Here is a 21116-nt window from a genome sequence, read left to right on the forward strand (position 1 = left end):
CTGTTAGTATTGACACATACTTTTTGAAGCACTCTAGATATATGGCATCCTATTAAATCTTTAGTTTTATAAGTAAGGAGCAGTATTCTTCAAGGATCTAAGATATCATTGGAGTAATTTTTTCCACTGAGGCATACTGGTACCTCTCTGTTCCTTACTAAATAATCATCATGAATAGTTATGGGTTAAAATAAAATTTTAATTTATTGCCAAACTTTTGAAGGTCTGCTTCTCTCCGTTTTATCAAGGCTAGTCCCTGTATATTAGAAAATCTATTATTGGTTCCGTTCTTGTTCTGTTTGGCGTGCTATTCTAGAACTTGACCTCTGTTGATAGAGCATTCAAGTGCCCAAGTACACAAAAGTGGTTTAATAGTACAATTTGGCGAGTACTATTTGAGAGTAATTTTAACTTGATTCATTTTTATAGAAGAAATTAAAAACAAAAAACCCCTAAAACCTAACCTTTCACTTAAAGAGGATCACTTCTGCTCATAGGAGAGAAATAAGAATTTTCTTAGGAAGAGCAATCCATTTTTACTTCTTTCTCCCTATAGTTTTTTTTTTAAAAAATGAGATTTAATTTGACTTACTATATTTGATTTTATGATAAATTTCTTCTTTTCCAGATCATTCTACTTCAAGTGGTACATCATCATTCAAGCCCAGCCGCTCACTGGTTACAATTCCCACTGCCCATGTGATGCCGTCTCATTCCAGTTCTTCAATTTCTAAGCATAGGGAAGCACTGACACCTGATGGATCAAAATGGAGTACAGGTTTTGTACGAACGATGGGAAACCGAAATCGAGGAGAACTGGACACTTCACTTGACATGAAGGACATGCGACCTATCCGAAAATGGTCTTCTTTGTCTAAACTTAATCTCCCAGATAACTGTAGTCAAGATGGCAGTATTCGATCTGAGGAATCCAGGAGTAGTTTCGATAAGTCAGAGAGAGAGAGAGTTTTACTAGCACAACTAAGGGCAAATGGTCCCAGCTGCTTACATGATAGTATGGAGATGCTTCAACTAGAGGACAAGGAAATGAATAAAATACGGTCTTCAACTCTTGACTGTAAATATAAATTTGAGAGCTGTAGCAAAGAAGACTTGGGAATCTCTCCTGCTCATAGGAGACATGCCTTAGATAAGACATACAGTGCCTTACCTGAAAGCAAGTCCTCTATAACAAATTCAGAGCCTTATGAACAAAAATATCTAATGCTGGGCCAGCAGGCTGTGGGTGGAATTCCTATTCAGCCCTCTGTTAGAACTCAAATGTGGCTTACGGATCAATTACATGCAAATCCTCCAGATTGTAGGTCTCTTGATGAAGCTTTTACCATAGCTCCTTGGCAGCAGCAGCAGCTTGAAGAATTCAGACAAGTCAGTGAACCACCTATGCAGGTAAGCTGAAAATCCAGTCTTTGCTTCCCTCAAGTGGTTGCTATGTGTTATAACAACAGAGCCATTATTGAATGTTACTTTTTCTTTTAAACCACAGTCCTACTTACCTAGTTATAGAGATTTTTCTTAGCTGTTGAAAGATAAAGTTAAGTGTCCTGGAATTAAAGAAAATATTTTTAAAAACATTTGAAAAACATCTATAATTTCTGAGGCATAAGTTATAGACTGAATTGTATTTGTTATTCTTTGTCTAAAATTTTAGAATGTAATACATTTAATACATGTAATACATTTTCGAAATAGTTTCTAAAAGTTTTGATGCTTAAAAGGATATTGTGATGGATCATTGTATTTAAGGGAATCTCACATTATTTGGTTTAGCCTCTTGGATCTTACAGATGAGGTCACTTGAAGTCCAAGTGACTTTGCCAAAGTTACACAAGTGGCTGAGTTTTGATTTGAACTAAGTCTACTGACTCCAGATCCCGTGCTTTTTTCCATTACTATTCCCTCCTTCTACTTACTCATTATCCCTATCCTCACTCCCAGCTCTTTTTGTCCCCTCATCTTCAATTATCTATTTTTAGAATATGTTTCAAACCCCTCTCCTCCTTTCCACTCACAGTCACTACCTAATTTGTATCCTCATCACCTCTATTTTCAGTTATTGCAATTGTCTCCTATTTGGCTGCCCCTGCTTCTACTTTCTTCCTCTCCAAATTGTTTTCAACATAATTGAAAAAATACTATTCTGAAGGCACTGGTCTCATTATGTTGTCACTTGTTGAAATATTTTCTTTGGCTCCATATTGATATAATGTTAAAATTACAAACTTGCATTCTGTTATTTAAAACTGTCCATAATCAGCTCTGATCTACTTTTCTTGAACTGTTCTATATATTAGTCACTTTATTATCTAACCATAAAATTAGCTCTTCCCAACAAATATTTTCTTTGAATAAAAGAAAATTTTTAAAAAATTGCTGTTCAAATTTTTCCTCACCTCTGACCTTTATAAAAAATTTCCTTCAACTCCAAACCCTGCCATTCCAACCCTCAATCTTCGCATTCCATTTCTTAAAATCCCTTCAAAGCTTAGCTATCTGCTATACCTGTTCTCTCTTCCATATCCTTTCATTCCCTACTTCCCCTGTCATTAGTGTTCTTGCCATCTTATAAAATAATTTTTTATTATATCTTCTGAGTATATATTTTAATCCCTTTATGACTATATGCTTCTTTAGTTTTATAGTCAGGAAAACTCACTTATATGAACTGACTTCTACATGGTCCATGATTGTAGAAACTTGGTCTTCAATTGATTGGCTAGAACAGGTTTAAGACTTGAACTTCAAGTGACATTTACAGAATGAACACTCAAAAAAATATGTTCAATTTAAATATACTGAGGAATTATTGGAAAATTCTGTAAGACAAGAATTTTATGTAGTAGATTGAATTTGGTTTATTCAGAGTAGAGTCCTCTCAGCACATTCCACCAGGAAACAGGTGAGCAGTTCATCAAGATTACCATTTGTTGTCTCCAGAAAGCTGAATGTTAAGGATCCTTGCTTCTTTGGGGAAAGATTCTGTATTTCTGCACTTTGTTCTGACTGGGAGAGGCACTTTTGTAATGGTGAAAAGTAATCTTTCTAGTGAATAATATATTCCTTTTATAAATATATAATATAATTATATTAAATAGATATAATTTGATTAATTTGTATCTCTATTCCTTAGTAACTACCTGACACATGGTGATAAATATTGATTTATTATTATTAATTCATGGCATGATTGACCCACAATACACAATTGGTACATTTGTTGTGTTGTATTTATTTTTGACATTATCTGAACATCAATTTTGTAATCAATTTTTGTAATCCTATGTGTCAAGAATATAATGGCAGGAAAGTGGTGCAGTGGATAAAGTGATGGATTTGGAGTCAGGAAGATTCATCTTCCTGAGTTCAAATTCAATCTTAGGTAAGTAACTATTTGTGTGACCCTGGGCAAGTCACTTAAACCTGTTTGCCCCTGTTTCTTCCTCTGTTAAAACTGTTCTGGTATCTTTGCCAAGAAAACCCCAAATGGAGGCATGAAAAGTTAGACATGACTGAAAAATGACTAAATAATAATAAGAAAAAAAAATAACTTATATATATACAACACTATATGCCAGGCACTGTACCAAGTTCTTTACAAATATTATCTCATTTGATCTTCACAACAATTCTGAAATGTAGATGCTATTATCTCCATTTTAAAGATGAAACTGAGGCAAATAGGATTTAAGTGACTTTCCCCAAGTCACACAGCTGATCAGTATCTGGAGCTGGATTTGAACTCTGGTCTTTCTGACTCCAGGCAGGGGTCATTTACTGTGCTGCTTAGGTGCCTCAAGGAACCTTTTATGTAATAGATCCTGTTGAAACATATGGAGGTCATATGTTTCCTTCTCCTTCTCCTTGTACAGATAAGGAGACAGAAGCACAGAGATGTAAAATGATTTAACTAAAGTCATAGATTATAAATTAGGGGAAAAGCTAATTTCTCTAGACTCTAAACCCTCTTTCCTCTCTACTGTTATCATAGACTGTATCTAGCATATACCTCTTTTAATTAATAATTGTATTAAATATAAGGTCAGTTTCTTCACTAATAATAAAAGCAGTAAAGGACAAAATTTCTATTCTCCATTAAGCTAAAGGATATTTCAATTTTTTTTGCCATTCTTTTTTTTTTTGGAATGAAAATTTCATAGTTTTAGAGTTTCTGACAAGATCTTTTCTTCAGATGTCATTTTAAGCTTTGACCTTTTATGGTGATTTAGATGCTATTCTGTTAAATCTTATGTTCCTTTTTTTGTCTGCCTGGTTAAGTAGTTTGATCAATAAATATTTTACTTTTCATCTAAGAAGGCTAGGTCAGGTGACCCAAGTTTTTAGAGTTGGTACTTTTCTTGCAATCAGGACTATAGATCTAGAGCTTGATAATAAAGTAGTCTGCTGGACTTTTTTGTATACAGAATGTTTAGGAAAAGATTAAGGAATGCTTTGATAAGTGCCATTTGTAGCTTTTTAGTGTTTCAACCAGCTTTATAATAAGCTTAAACATGGATTAAGTTAGAGAAAGAATGTCATTAAAAAATAAAAAGTAAAAAAATCCCCTTAAAATGTAAGAATTAAATTGCTTCTAGAATCTGTCACTATTATCACCATCTTCTTTATCTTGTGGTGATTGCTCAGATTTAACATTGGTTAGTGGCAAAGTTTGGTATTTTTGATTATTAACATTCAACTTTTCTGTCAAAATAACATGAAAAGGCATCTTATAAAAAAAAAAAAGATTGATAGAGGGACAGTTAAATGGTATAGTGGATATAACACCAGCCTTGAAGTTAGAAGGACTTGAGTTCAAATTTGGTCTCAGATATCGCTTAATAGAAATTGCATCAAACACCTACCCCCATTAATTAATTCAATTTAATTAAACATAGAGAAATGAGATGACCAAACAGTAATGTTAACAGCCAGGATTTTATTTTAAGTTTCAGTTTTGATCATCCTTAGCAACTATAATTTCCACAGAGGGACCAGGCAGTTGTTGTGTTCATGATTAGATGGATATTTAAAGAGGATACATTAGATAATAACAAACTCCTTATTTAAGCCCATTACAGTTTTCACTCTTATTGTCACTTTCACCTTCCAAGATTGACTGGTGTTTATTTAATAAGATATTTTTAACACAGGTTTTACCAGCTGTTAATCTGTTGTTCTTCATAAAACCTATTTTACAAGTCAGTTAATCCTGTTCTTTTTTAACTTTTGTCTCAATAAGGGGCCAAACTCTTTTTATCTTTGAAAGACTACTTTCTCTTCAAACTTAGTTTGGTTCTCCCAATATGCCTCCAAATCCCAAATCCATTCTGTACCTCATATTCCTCTAAGATCAAAGGGTTCCTTTAGGAGCTGAAAAATGTAACCATGAGTATAATCTTTTGTCCCTATAAAATGGATGAGTGAAAATTCTTTTTTATGCCAAAGCTGCATGTCTATTTATGTTTTTCTCCCCTAGAATTTTCCATTGCTATAGACAATATCAACTATGTTGGGAAAAATAAATGACTGACTGAAAAACTCTCTTGATAATTACTTTATTTTAGTATATTTTATGTATATATCCATTGAAACCAAAAATACAAACATTTCATCTGCTTAAAATGATTCAGGTTTTTTTTTTTTTTTCCATATTATATAAAGAATTTGAAGAATTTTATGCATGAATGTATAGATGATTTTTGCAGCTGAGATTTTAATTGTTTTTCCTATTGCCAGTAAAGGGGGAAGATTTGTTTGTAGTTTGCTCTCTGGCTCGTTCCAAATATCCACTGTATCACATTCATTTCCTTTTTTTATATTTTGGTTGACTTTTCAAGTGTGGATGTACCTCAATGCAGGTGAAAGCACAGTATTTCTGCAATGGAAAGGCATACCCTTGGCTTACAGTAATGGTTATGTATTTAGTAGGAAATTCAGGTTCCCTTATTAGGGGAAAAGTCTGATATTTTGTAAAAGTCTGCCCTCTTGTGACCATAGATTGTAACAAGACCATAAGTCTTAACTGTAATTGCTGTTGTTAATATACAGTATTTAAAACAACCCTTCAAAGCCAAATCCATCTTCAGTATTTTAGATTGTTTTATTGCCACATTACAATGAGCACATTATAGAAACAATATAATTAAATTCAAAACATGATTTTTTAATATAGGTGATTGTGACTATTTGCATTAAGCATCATATTTTGGTGTCAGATATACAGTGTTTTGTTTTTTTCATCAATCACAATATAAATAACAGAATAGTCTTTAAAATTAGTTAATCCTACAAACATTTAAAATCAGACTATAATGTTAGAATTTATTCCTTCTGAATCATATTCTCTTTAGGTATTTATTATCTTCTCATTTTTAATACAACTTTCTTATTTTTTAAAGGTATTTTTAACACAGGCTTTACCAGCTGTTAACCTATTGTTCTTCCCAGAACCTAACTTATGTAGCTTATCATTAAATCACTGTATATAAGAGCTTAATAGTTTGATTTGAAGCAATTGATTTTTGTGTAGAAAGTATAGTATTCTATAACTTTTGACAGTCCGGGTTCATTTTATATTCATGAGAGGAAATAAAAGTGTTTTTCCTTAGGAAAGAGAAACTATAATGAATTCTCATTAAAAAATAATTAAACTTATTACACAGTGAACAAATCAAGTGGAAGGTAAATTACACTTGGTTTGTAAGATTACTCTAGTCTTTTAAAATGCTTAATCAGCACTGAACCATTATTTATATTTTTCTAATTGAGTCAAAATAGTTAATGTCTTCATTCTGAGGTCACAGGGCTAACAAGTTAGATAAAAGTAAACTAGAACTGACTTCATGTCTAATATTTCACTATACCAACAGATGTCATTACATGACTAGTTTCTGTTTTACTTCTTAATGTAATTGTATTTTTGTATTTTTTCTTGACACTGTATTTCCTCTGCTTATTCTATACATTCTCTGTAAAAATCCAAGAATCTCCTGTTTTCATTGGATTTTATGATTTATCGAGCAGTTTTGTCACAAGAAAAATTTCAAACCTGTTCATAGGAATTGTGCACCTATAAGAAGACTATAGTGTGTTTTGGACAGGAATTATTTAGTGATTGATTTATTTTAAAACAATCAAAACTGCTGGTTTCTGAATATTCTTTGTAGGTACAAAAATTATTTTGCATTTAATTTAACAAATTGAAAATAACAGTTTAAAAATTTTAATGTAAAAGGCACAGAATTTCATTTATCATTTATCATTGTTTAAAGGAAACTTTATCTGAAAGATTTTGAAAAATTTCTCAGGCAAAAGAACAAATTAAAAAAAAAAAAAACCTCTGCTATTTCCTTCTCTGATCTTAATGCCACTGTAAATATTGTATTCCACTAAGATATCTTATGTAAAAGAGGTGCTCAATAAACATCTTAGTTTTGAATTGGTAGCAACGATATATCCCACCTTAAGAAGAATATAGGGTGGGATTTTAATATTTTATAGAAGTTGAGTAAAACCAGTATATTATGGCATAAAATAACCAATCTTTCATTTTTTTAAAAGACTGGGATAATTTATACTGCTGTACATGATCACTTCTTTTTCTTTTACATGGTACTCAATGAACCTATGTCTGTCTCAGTTGTAGGCTTTGGAAGAAATACCTTGAAGTCTTAAGAATATCTCCTTTGTCGAGCTAATCACCTGTCTAGTTTATTGACTGACTTGTTCCCTTTTATCTACCGGAACATAACCTTAGGAAGAAGCATAGATTTGATTGACCTAAAATTTTTAATTACTCACTTCCTGGAAATGAGTTGTGTTAAATCAATTGGAATTTTATAAGTAATATATAACTTTTTAATATAAGGTAATTTTGGGCTTTACAATTTTCTTTCTTTGTTCTTATACATTTTCTTTAAATAGGTGTGAAGTACAGTGTAGAACAGAAACTGGTTTTCTATTTTAACATTTCATTTTTTTTTTTTTTTAAGTTTGGAAGTATGGTTCTAAGTAATAACAAAAGTGAAAGTATATCTACAAGTTCATGAATAATTTAAAGTTGAGCTGATTATAAGAAACTCCAGTTGAATGGTGGAGTATTATTTTTGAATTGCTCTTTTGGTAATTGTTGTGAAAGCGCTGAAAAATCTAATATCTGAGGAGTGTGACAATAAAATGTAAATTATACAGACGCCCAAACTGTGAAATTGTTGTTTTGAATATAAAGTGTATTTGACCATAGGGTAAATTAGAAAACAAAGCCTATTATAAGCAGTGCCTAATAAGCCAATAAAGTTACTTCATGCATAAATAGACAATTGTTTTTGCAAATAACTTTTTGAAAGAAACATTTTCCAACTTTGAAGGATCCAGAAGGAGAATCTATCAGCTGATCATTTACATCCTTTTTTCATAGAGATATTCTTGCACCCAGAAAATGGTTTCTTGTAGTGTCAGTTTCTTCTTGTCACATAATAGGTTTTAGATCCACACTGATGGACAGTGGAATTAGAAGTAGTATCAGAACTTCAGAGAAGCATCACAATGATGCAGATAAGCAAGAGACATATTAATATGAGACAGAAATTGATAAAGAGTTCCTGGAGATTTTGACGTGCTTGTTGAGGCATTTCAATAGTTGAAGCTCTTCTTATAGCAGAGCGGGTGAGGTACTGGACTTTCTCCATGATACCAGAAGGCAAAAAATAGTTGTTTGTGATTTCTAATTGTTCGGATTAAAAAAAATCTATACAGATGTTGGTCTTCTTTTTGCGAATATGGACCTAATAAAAGAAGAAAAATGTAGGAAAAAAGTTTAAATGGTCTTTGAAGAGGGTGTATTCTTTAAGATCATCTTACTTTAATATGGATTGATGTTTTTATTTATAATACCACTTTACTGCTTCATAAAAACAAAATCCCAGCATCACAATTGAATCTCTTGTGAAAAATATTTGGAATATTATTTATTTTATGTAATTAAGTTGTTTTTTAGATCTTTCAAGTATCTGTAAAGCCAGGATATGAAAAATTGGACTTCCCCCCCCAACATAGTACTTTACCATTGAGAAGAGTGATTTATCTGAGTAATTGTTGTTCCACTAGCCCTAAGAAAAGTATGTTTCTGCTAAAATAATCAGGGAGCCTTCTTTCTAATTTAAAATGTTTGCAATAGAAATTAGTGTTATGGATGTTTGAAGTTAGCCCAAATAAAATATTAATGAACACAGTAGATGTGATTTTTAATATTTTTTGCTAATAGTTATATATTTGTAGATGCAAATAGTTATATTTTAGTGAATTGTACAATTTAATGCTTTAGTTTTACCAGTACAAATATTATTATATTAGCTTTGTTAGGTAATGGAATTGTTTATTATGATAGGCAGTTTTTAATGTATAAGTTAGTGTCATAAGTACATTACAGTTCTGCTATTCTCCCTCTCCCTACAATTTCCTCTCATTTTTTTAGACTCTAACCCAGTTTAAAAGCTTGGTGACACTCTTTCTTTTTTGGAGTTTTTGGGGGCAGGAAAGCAGAATGTTTCTAGCATTTTCAATTGGAACTCTGAATGTATCTTCCTATACAATGTTATCTACATAGAAAGTGATAAGTGAAGTGAAGGGAGGGGATGACACCATTGAAGAAGAGAACACACACACACACACACACACACACACACACGCATGCATGCATGCTAAGAAATGCTTTTAGGGACACTTAAATTGAACTGAGTATGCATGTGAGAGGATGGTGAACCAATGAAGAAAATGAGACTGGGTTAGACAGAAGAATCTGAGATCAGCAGGGTAATAATGATGAGGGGAAAAAATATTAGAAAGATAAGCTAAGCTGATCAAAAATCAAAGAGCAAAAGAATTGATGAATTTAATTGATGAATTTAAATTGATGCATTTAATTCTTCTCCCCCTGCAGGGCGCCCCCCCCCCCCCCCCCCCCCCCAAAGGCAATTGGGGTTAAGTGACTTGACCAGGGTCACAGAGCTGGGAAGTATTAGGTATCTGAGGTGAGATTTGAACTGAGATCCTCCTGACTTCAGAGCTGGTGCTCTGTTCACAGAGCTGCCCTTAAGATTTAATTCTTTATGTAAAATAAGCAAGCATATCCATTTCATTAGTCTGCAAATTTGCCGCAGCCTTTAATAAATGGTAAAATTATATATATGCCAAAGAATTGTTTAAAATAAATTTCTTTATAATTTATTATCAGTAAAATTGTTTAAAATAATTTTTTATTATTTGTTATCAGTAAATATTTGATTTATACACCTATTTTATATACATGTATATAAAATGTCACACAAAAATTTCTCTGGTAAAAAGGGAGTCATAAGTGGAAGCCCTGGAGTAGAACAGGAGGGAAGAGGAAAACTGTCATGAGTGACAAGTTTGGAAACATGACATCATAGAATAAGAGAGAATTGTGATAAAATTTTGTAGTTCAAGGCCTTACAAACGAAGCATTGGGGTGATTATGTAACCTTTGTGGTCTGTGTGACAATCTCTTTGTCTGTTTTAGGTAGCTAGCTAGTTGGTAGAGTGGAAAGATTATTGGGTCTCAAGTTAGGAAGCCTGACTTCAAATTCAGTCTCAGACATTTCCCTGTTGTGTGAGAGGTTATTTAATCTCTCATGTGCCAAATGGGGATAATGAAGTAGCTACCTCTCGGGGTTTTTTTTAATGATAAAATAAGACATTTTTGTAAAGTTACTTTACAAACCATAAATTACTATATGAATGCTAGCCATAATGATGATGGTGATGGTCGTGGTTGGTGGTGGGTTGAGGTCATGGAATTTTGAAGAACTTTGTGGTTAAGTACATTGAACTATTTGAATTGAACTCACTAATGCTTATTGTCAGTGGTTGGGCAGAGAAAAAAATGGCACCTGGATAAAGGCAGGGTGGTTTATAGTGTCAAAGAACCAGAGCTGGAAGAGATTTCAGAGGTCATTTAGGCCAATTTTCTTATTTTATACATGAGAATAAGGAGGCCCTGGAAGTTTGGCCCAGGCACAAAAGTGTAGACATGATGTCAGAGATAGGGAATGCAGTGGGGAGTGCTCTCCCTACTATGTAGGGTATAGGAAAAGAATGAGCAGCATTGTACCAGTAGTGAGGGAATTAGGCTCATAGATTATTGTTAGTACATTATTCGGTGATAGCAGTTAGATGGTGTAGTGGATAGAGTCCCTGTCCTGAAGTCAGGAAGGCTAATTTTCCCCGAGTTCAAATCTGGTCTCAGGATAGTACTGTCTATGTGACCCTGGGCAAGTCACTTAATCCTGTTGGCCTCAGTTCTTCATCTTTAAAAAATAAGCTGGAGACGGAAATGGAAAACCACTGAAATATCCTTGCCAAGAAAACCTCACATGTAGTCATGGAGAAGTCAGACACAACTGAAATGCCTGCATAACAACAAAACTTAGACCAGATATGAATTAAAAAGTATAGAGAAAGTGATGTGGAACAAGAAGGAAATTAGTAAGTTTTAAGAAGGCAAGCACAGAAGTCTTGTTAAAAACTCCTGTTTTTGTGTAGAATTGAATAAGGAATAATTTTTTCTTTTTGAAAATTGAGTGAGAAGCTGGACTTGTAATTTCTTTGGCATAGGGAGAGGTCCTTCTGAAGGACCACAACTTTTTTGCAATTCAGAGGAGGGACCTGAGCTTTATACCCTTCTGGTATGGACACCATTTCTATATACAGTATACTATGCTACTTCTCACTGTGCACACTGTCTTTAAAGAAAGCATAACTGATCAGTTATTATACTATAAATAATGTGTTTGAAAGTTATGGAATTTTAGAGCTAATTAGAATGTTTCTTACAAGTCTGACTTACTTAATTGTCCAGATACATTGTGAAAGGGGAATATCAGGTTTTAGAAGGCACAGATTGGCTTTTAGAGGGAACCAAAGGAAAGATGGGTTTTCTGCTCTACAATCTTTTTATCTCATGTTCATATTTCTGAAATAACTTAAAATATTTTATAAATGTAATTAGATTAAAAATATGTTTGATGTACATATTGAACTCTTGGTTAGTATGTAACCAATTAACTGAACTTATTATATATTTTATGGTGGCAAATTCTAGATTGTGTTCAAGGACAACTGCAATAGATTATCTAGAACCTATTACTATTGAAATTCAGATTTTTATCCATAGAGATAGAACATATGTGCATGTGTGCATCTGTGTGTGTGAGAGAAATTAAGAGATGAACATGATTCATGTTTTTGAAAGTTCTTTATGATCTGTATTACATTATAGCTAAATTTATAGCATGCTTAGCAGGTTAGTGTTTGTGTTTCTTTTCACAAAAAGCCATGCTGTGAGTTGCATACCTTTTCATTATCTGACACAAATTTTCCTGTTAGTAGCCATAAATGATGTTTGACAGAGTCTAGTGAGGAGATCAAAATTCATGTTTTGCCTACCATTTAAAAATTAAACTCTTGGGATAATCAGTTAATTTTGACCTTGTCACATCATATAATATTTAACTTCCATAATATTTATTATTATTATCATTTTTTTCTGAGGCTATTGGGTTTAAGTGACTTGCCCAGGGTCACACAGTTAGGAAGTGTTAAGTGTCTGAAAGTGTTAAGTGTCTGAAACCAAATTTGAACTCAGGTCCTCCTGACTTCAGAGATGGTATTCTATCCACTGTGCCACCTAGCTTCCCCCCATAATGTTGATTTTTTGAATGTGATTTGTATGATTTAGGTTTATGAAAAATAGAATTAAGATATTTGTGATCTCAGCATTTCTCAGCATTTAGTGACTGAACACTTATTATGGAAGATGCTTTAGAAAAAATTTTACTTGTATAAAAATGAAATAATCTTTTGAAATCCAAGTAGTAGATAGCAATATTATATGAAAAATCTACTCCTTGCTTATTATGAAAATACATAAATTTTCTCAAGGCATTACAATTAATCCTTAGTCTCTTATTCTAACGGGCTTCCGTTGTTTTACTTTGTTTCTTTTGCTGCTTGTTCTCTAATCATTTTGTTTATTAATAAAAAGTACAAATGGAAAGTAAGAGGAGATGAAACTTAAAACCAATCAATATGCTATTTTTTGTAAACTTTACTTTGAAAATACAGATGATACCTTTGTTATTATCAAATTATTTATTACGTGCCTACTACATGCAAAGGTCCTCAAGGAAGTTAGATTTTAATAGCTCTATAGTTTGCAAACTTTTTTTTGGGGGGGGGCTTATGGCTCAGTATTCTTTGCTGAAAGTTGGTAACTAGGAAGGAAACCTGGGCATCCAGGCTGCTTATCTATTACCCAGGCTTTGGCCTCTACTATCTCACTCTAATCCCTCTTTTTTTTCTTTGATTCTGTAGGATTTTCCCAGGAGAACAAGCAGTTTTGCATTTTACAGAATAGTTGCTCCTTGCTATATATACTAAGCTTGGAAGATCAAGCAACAAACTATAGCTAAGGATAAGGGAGCTTGGAAAATGTGGATATCCCAGATATGGTTGGGTACAGCGATGAATTTTGCAACAAATCTGAGAAAATTCACAGCATACTACTATGAGAAATAGTAATAGAGTGATAAAACAAATGTGAAGAGGTATCCAGGGAAGGGTGTTTTGGTCAAGGATTATGAATAAAAACTAGGGCAGTAGATTATCTTGTCTTTATAGTAAAAATCGTAATATTGATTTGATTATTCTAAGAGCAGGAGCTAGAAATGGGGTGTGGTTTATGTCTCTTGGGTAGATCTTGGTCTCTTTGTAGCTGTTTGGATTGGACATAGAATAGTCTTGGACCTGTTAGATGACATGTGTTAGGTGCATTTTTACTCACTAATCCCAGTCCCAGAAAAATCCCAAAGTTGAGGGCAGAAAGAGGGTTATCAATAAATTTACATGAAAAGAAAATTCTGTTTATCCTCATTATGAAATATCATCATTATCTATGTTTCAATTGTTGAAAAGACAATTTCATTTTGTTTCCTTAAATGAAAAAAAAAATTCCCCATATAATCTGGCTCAACAATAACCTGTTTAGCCTGTGCCGAAATGCTACCACCAGGCTCCATTGAGTACTCTTGGAAAAAATACTGATAGATTGCAATAGAAATTTTTTGTTAAGAAAGATGGTGACTAGACCTGCAGTATGTTATTCACTGGAGTCATACTAATTGTACCATTTCTGCTAGACTTTGTATTTCTTTTTAGAATTTTAACTTTTCCTTTTTAGCACTTGGAATTTGCAGAACTTCCTGGCTCTTTATAATTTTTCCTGGCCATTTACTGTTCTTTTTACATATCTCAAGATTAAACAATTTCTTTTCAAAGAATCCTCTGACTCAGCAGCTGCAGTTTAGGAAACTTTCTTTTTATTTCTGCTTGGGTGTTACTATAGTTAACAAATCTGGGCTTGAAGACTGTTATTTTGCTTGTATGTCTTTTTTACAAATTGAGCCACCTTAGAGAAAGGGGTATGGATAATAGTAAATTTTTGGCTACTTATGGGATAAAACAATAGGTTTGATTACTAAAAACGTTACAGAGTTGATTATTCTTGTACCGTTTTGGGACAAGTTGATATTGGAATTCATCATAAGAATAATTCATAGTTTATTATGTCATCACTCTTGTCTGTTTTCAGAAGGGAGTTTTGATTGATTGACTTTATTTTAAAGCTTTTTAAATGTGAGTCTATTGTAGATATAATTAAAGGTGTTGTGGAGCAGCAGCATTTTACACATCTCAGAATCTAAACCCTATCTTTGAAATGTTGTCTTATAACTTCTATAATATTACCTATCTGGTGATTGCCTGGTGATAATCAGACCTTAATACATGCTGTCTCCAAAGATCACCAAGGCCTTACCATCATCCTACTTTTGATGCCCTGAGGATCATTTCATCAGCATCTTAAGTTACTGATAAGGTAAGGAACTCTGGGCTTTACTACCACCCCTTTTTCAACCTACCTCTCTTTTGCAGGGACTCTGGAACTTTTTCTTTCTGTATCCTGATCTCTTCGCATAATTATTCATTCATTGAAAATGAAATCTTTGAAAGCTTAAAATTTTATCCTCAATTGAATCTGTCTTAAAAGAGTTACTCTTAAAACTGTAGCTAATCTATTAGAAGAGCAACTCATATACACTTCCCTCCAATTTGCTAATCTTTTATTGCTTCATATTTCTTTTGACCTTGCTGTTAATGTGTTTTTGTCCCAGTAACTATTGAAACAGGTTGGGAAAGTGTATATTTGCCTTTGTAGTTACCTTCGGTTTTAATTGAGCGTTGATTGCTTCTTGTCATATCAATCAGTTTGAAAGATCTTTTCTGATTTAAAGGAAGCAGAACTTACCTTGTGTGAGATTTAAGATGTCTTTTTCTCTATTTCTCCATCCTTCCTTTTTTTTTTTTCCCCTTCCTTCTTTCCTTCTGTTTCCATTAATCCCTCCCCATCTCTTTTTCCTTTCCTTCCCTAAATAGGGAGATGAGGAATTCCTTACATGTTACTGTTGAAGTCATGATGGTAGCATACATGACCACTAGAGGTCCTCAGACTACTGCATTTTCTTTGGGTCTAGTCATTAATTTTTAGCGTTTGAATTACTGGCATTGCAAGCAAGTCATTGTTGAAAAAGAAGAGAGAAGGGCATTAGTTGTTTTGTCCATGGCCAGAAAGGCAATATATTATATAAAGTATCAGGGCTAATACTGTAGCTAACTAAATACTTTACCTTTAAGAACATAACTGCTCTTTGGCACCTCTGATTGCTTCTGGTCAACCATGTGTTTGATATTTTGGGAAAAATCCCCTGATGGGGACCTTCACTAGATAATAGGTTTTGAGCTGAGTCAGTGCAGAAACTAGAGGAGCTAGAATTGGAGTAGAGGAAGTAAACCATTCCAGTGATGAGGGATCACATGCAAATTATATTTGTGCATTTAAAAGACAGTTTACAAAATAACTTCTTCAAGGGTGCAGATTATCTAAGGAAATCAATCACACAGGTATATCCCATGGTGGTAGAAATTGAACACTTTATCTATTAAGAAAATAATATTTAATGTAAATTAAAAATTTTAAATTTCCTTGAATTTAACAATTTATATTTAAAAATTTAAAGCCATTTGAAATGATTTAATTCCTTATTAAAATTCAAATTAAAAATCCCAATATCTCTTCAGGGTTCCCAGTTGATGCCAATATTTTAAGAGGTTTAATTCCTTCTCTAACAGTTTTGTTAGTTTTATTTTTATAATGTCCTATATCATTACATTACACATTTAAAAATATTATATATGTATTTACCATCAAAAATTCCACGGTCATTCCATGGTCACACAGCTAGTGTGTGATAGGAAGGACAGGAATCTCAGGAGTTCTTCTGACTTTCAAGATTAAGAAAGGTTGCCAGCACATTTCATGCTGCTTTGCAGTTTGTCCTATTCAAATGAGATGATTTGACTCAAAATAAGCCTATACTATGTTAAACGACTTTTATAATGGGATTTTATAGTATTTTAATGCTAGAGGGCAGTATTATATTTATATTGACCTGTATTTGAGAAAGAACTTGAATACTCAATTTTTGTCAGATAATGGAGTTATCATTGTCTCATCATTTCATTGACTGCTCAGGGCAAGGAAATTCATGTGAGAAACCAGCATTGGTCAATTTAGGGGACATCAGCCATACCAAAATGTTGGGCCCTTTATGACATTAGCTAAATTAAACTCTATTCCCTAGCTTTGAGTTGGGTGCTTTGAGCAGAAGTGCTTAATGTTTTTGGAACTAAACTTAATTTGACTGAATCAAGGCATAATCAAAAATTTCAGTCTTTTGAGAATTTTGAGGTTTTGGAGTGTTTCAACCTTTCCTTTCCAGTCTCTCCAAGGTACATCTATTTTTGCTTTCTTCTGTCATCTTTCAATTGAAACCTTATATAAAAATCAGCTTTTAGTTATTTAAACTGTAGTGTGAATTTGTCAGCATTTTAAGCTTTATATCTTAGTAGGGAAGGAAGAAGTTTTGTTCCACATTATTGTAATTTCAGATGTAAACAGAGCAGGTGGGAATGTTTTTAGGTTTGGGCAAAGGAATTTCAGGAAGGAGTGTTGACTTGGGATTTTTTTTTTTTCCCCCCAGTTGTTACTGTTGTAACTGGATAAACCACTTAGTTTTTCTGGTTATTAGATTGTTTTGAAATTAGGGCATCTGAGCTAGATTACTTTAAGATCTCTTTCACCTCTTAGAATTTAAAATTTAATTTATCTTTCTTTGCATTTTTCTGGTACTTCTTACATTATACTTGGAACCTATGAAAGGTTGGCTTAAATGCTAAGAACACGAAGTAGTCATCCAAAGGCATGTTCTAGAGAAAACGAGTTTTCTTTACCATCCCTTCCCCTTGGCGGCCTCCCCTCTCCTCCCCCTCTTGCTCCCCCCAACTACAGTGAAAAAATACTTCCTTTACTTGAAGCTTCAAATAAAATCCAAGGGCATATATGTAAAATTATGTCTTAGACCCATATTTTACTACTCTGCTAAACAAAAGAACATAGAAGGGGAACAACTCATTGGCAGAAATATATTAAATCACATGCAAAGCCAAATGAAATAGTTTAGAATATTCTAACAGAAAGACACTACATTATTAAAATTAAATTGTTATTTAATTAGGAAAGAGTGTTTTGCTCTGTTTGATAAATATTTTGAGGATTACCAAGTAGTTTTAAACACTGTATTCAGTTTAGCTTAAATAACAGTTTTCAACATAATGTTGGTCATTGTAGCAGTGATGCTTTTTTTTAAAAAAGCATTTTCTTTTGAGAAGAAAGAAAAACATGCCTTGAAATATTCTTTAAATATTTTTTAAAAAACAGTTTATGGCTTATACCACTTCACTTTGTTAATTTCAGTGTAGAGAGTTGTAACCGCCACTGAAGCAAGCAAATAAATCCTGTCTGTACAGTCATAAAAATGTTTGCAATTTTACAGGTTTCAAATAAAAATCTTATCCTTATGCTATCTTTTAACTTAATTTTTTCAGTTAATATTAATAGGAGGTGAGAAGGAAGAAGCATATAACAGCAATGTTATAAAAGATGCTAAAACGAATAATAGTTTTAAAAATGAAAATATGTTTTAAAGTTATGCAGACTTTTGATGAGAGAAGAGAGACCGACTTATCTTTCTCTCAGAGATGGAAAAAATACTTTCCTGAGATTTATGCCTTAATGTGTTACAGAGCAAGTGCTTTTTAAAAACTTTATATAAAGTTAAACTTTTTTAGTTAGATTTTTACATGATGTTAGCTGACTCAGAACAAAAATGCACAAACCATTAAAAAAAAAATCAGCATGGTTTGTTTCATCACGTTTAAAACAAAAAGGATTAAAATCTGAATTAAAAAGTCTCTTACCTTGGCTGCTCAGATAATTATGAACAGATAGTGTAGTATGCTCTCAGTTGCCTGAAATCCTAGTATTTTGCTGGCAACTAATTTTTGAGTGTCACCACGTTTGTGGAAACAGTTGAAGTAGGTGGAGAAAGAAAAAGTCAGAAGTTTCAGAGGGAGGATTCATGATGTCATATAGTAATTGGGAAGTTGTGATTGGTTATCATATACCCCAACACTGAGATTATCCAACCAAGCTCACTGGATCTGTGATTAATATTACTTTAGTATTGTAAAGGTCATCAGCATTTGATATTTTTATTCACTGACTGGAAAAAAAGCAGTTAACTATTAAGGCTGGTTCTTGGGGTAAAAGAGAGTGCCTTATTTGCTTGTGATATTTTATTTTCATAAAGCTTTTAAAGGATTTTCCTTACCTTAAACTTAGAAAAGTTTTTGTATATTGTAAAATTGTACATGTTTATGGATGCTTGTATATTGTAAAATTTCACATAGTAAATAATGTTTATAGAACTTTTCTTTAAAGTTGCAGTAGTAATAATAATGAAATTGAAGCTTCTAATTGGTTATATACCTATTGAGCTGTTGGGTCAAAGTGCTTTCTCTATACAGTTTTACATTTAATCCTGTAATTGTCTAATAAGTTAACAAAGAATTGAAGTTAACTTGATATATGTATCCTTAGCAAGTGTGCACATTTGTGTATTACACACATACATACAAACACGTGTATTACTTTAAAGGTTTTTTGTGTTTTTTGGGGGGAAGTTTTTGCAAAAGAATGTTTGTTTGAAAGCTAAGTTAAGCACATGCTGTTGCTTCTAACACTTCTATTCTACCTTGGTCTCTGGAGAGAATGGGCTTAGACTTGCACATTTCTATATAGCATTGATTCCATCATAGTTTTATATATAAATACTGCATCTTTGTTGGATTAGTTTAATTCAATTATCTTTTAGGCTGGATCCCAAAGATTGTGCCTTTCTGATTTGTATACACATATGGAAGGATCTATAAATATGTGGTTAATAATAGATAACTATGTACATTTAAATTCAAATTTATTGAAATAGTTAAATGGAGATTACCGGTATATATGTGTTATACATGTATTATATATGTGTATATATCTCTTAAAGGTTATTTCTCTAAAATATTTTTATTTCTGCTTTCAGAAATAAAAGCTTAAGTTTAATATATGTTAGGCACATAAAACATTTCAAAATATATTTTTACAGGGAATTAGTGTTTTAGAGATTTTTATTGTTGTTTTTCATCTTGTGTTCAGTGCTTAACTTTGAAATTTGTAAAGAAAATCATAACATTTATTATACATTTCAATATGCATTGACGTTAGTTCCACTTCAGTGATTGAAGTATCTCTAAAATGTGCAGCAGTTATTTTGTGTATCCTTAAATGGAGATCATCTGGTATTCCAACAGAGGAAGATAAAAATCCATATCTGGGAGCATTTTTTTCCTTCCCCTTTTATTTAAAGGACCAGTACAAACTGATTTTAAAACAATATTTTGGGAGAAAATGTTTTATGAAGATAAAGCAAAAATGGAATACTCTTTAAAAGTTTACATAAAAATGAATGAAATGAAGTTTTTTTTCCTACAAAACTTATGATTAATTTCTCTTGTTTTCAGATTTAATACTTTTTCCAGGTAAAAACTAAGTCATGTAGCTAAAATTTGATGTCCCACCCATTTGAGGGCATATATTTGTTATTTTTGTGAACTTTCATAAAGAAGAACATTCAGAATATGGGACATTTAAAACATTTAGTATACATAGTGATAGTATGACATGGGGAGAAGCAAATTAATTCATGGTAACTTAAAAAAGCTGCTTTAAATCCAGATTGTATCTATTAAAATCTGGATGGATATCTATTTTATTACAAGAGGAAATATTTGAAGTTATTTTAAAAAGTTTGCAGTTCTTCGAAATTGGAATGGGGTAGTAATAGTTTGATACAACTATCGGTATGCTCAGTTCTAATATGCTTGATTTTATATTTATATCTGAAAGTTAATAGTAATAGTATGTGGGAGTAATAAAATCCAAACAAATAATTTTTTCTCTTTTGTGGATAAGTATACTTGTATTTGGCACACTCTTATCTTACAATCTAAGCCCATTTTTAAAAAACAAGTAATTGAAACATTTAAGAAATGTATATTTGAGTGTGTACTGAAAACCTGAATTGCTGTGCATTCCAAGAAACTGTGTTGAACAACAGTATTTTAAAAAGATAATTTGCTTTTAAGGAACTTACATTATTTATCATAGGGAAAAGCAGCACATAAGGGGGGGGGGAACCGAAATGTGAGGTGAGGTGGGGGAGGGGCGGCACAGGACTGAGACTCACAAGTAGTGAAGAGAATTGAACTGATGTTGGAGGTGATCCTGGCTGGTATGGGTATTTTTAAAATGGAGGTCTGAGGAGGAACTCACCAACTGGAGCAGGAGACAGATTTGGTGGAGACGCTGACTGGCAACTGGCTGTGTGTTCAGCTTTGTACTAATCACTGAGGATGTTGTTACTGAGGGGAGTTGGGGTGGTGATTTATGTAGGGGCAAGGTAGATGATGACAGTCTTCGGAACAAAGCAGGGGCGGACTTGGGCCCTGCCGATTGCTGA

General features: G+C 32.7%; 2 protein-coding genes across 6 annotated transcripts in view; one reads left to right on the top strand and one right to left on the bottom strand.

The window, feature by feature from the left end:
* Nucleotides 1–21116, top strand: part of CEP85L (centrosomal protein 85 like) — a 142556-nt gene that overhangs the window by 54870 nt on the left and 66570 nt on the right. For all 5 annotated transcript variants that reach the window (XM_031964359.1, XM_031964361.1, XM_031964360.1 and 2 more), the window contains one exon: nucleotides 629–1410. In XM_031964359.1, the coding sequence (XP_031820219.1) occupies nucleotides 629–1410 (782 nt within the window). The remainder of the gene's footprint in view (nucleotides 1–628; nucleotides 1411–21116) is intronic.
* On the bottom strand, nucleotides 5650–18575 carry PLN (phospholamban). The gene is made up of 2 exons (XM_012550125.3): nucleotides 18469–18575; nucleotides 5650–8801 (listed from the first exon to the last, which is right to left on the bottom strand). The coding sequence occupies exon 2, from the start codon at nucleotides 8703–8705 to the stop codon at nucleotides 8547–8549; it is 159 nt and encodes a 52-aa protein (XP_012405579.1). The 5' UTR covers nucleotides 8706–8801; nucleotides 18469–18575; the 3' UTR covers nucleotides 5650–8546.

This window comes from Sarcophilus harrisii, chromosome 4 (assembly GCF_902635505.1).
Source record: "Sarcophilus harrisii chromosome 4, mSarHar1.11, whole genome shotgun sequence".
In the NCBI taxonomy this organism is placed as follows: domain Eukaryota; kingdom Metazoa; phylum Chordata; class Mammalia; order Dasyuromorphia; family Dasyuridae; genus Sarcophilus; species Sarcophilus harrisii.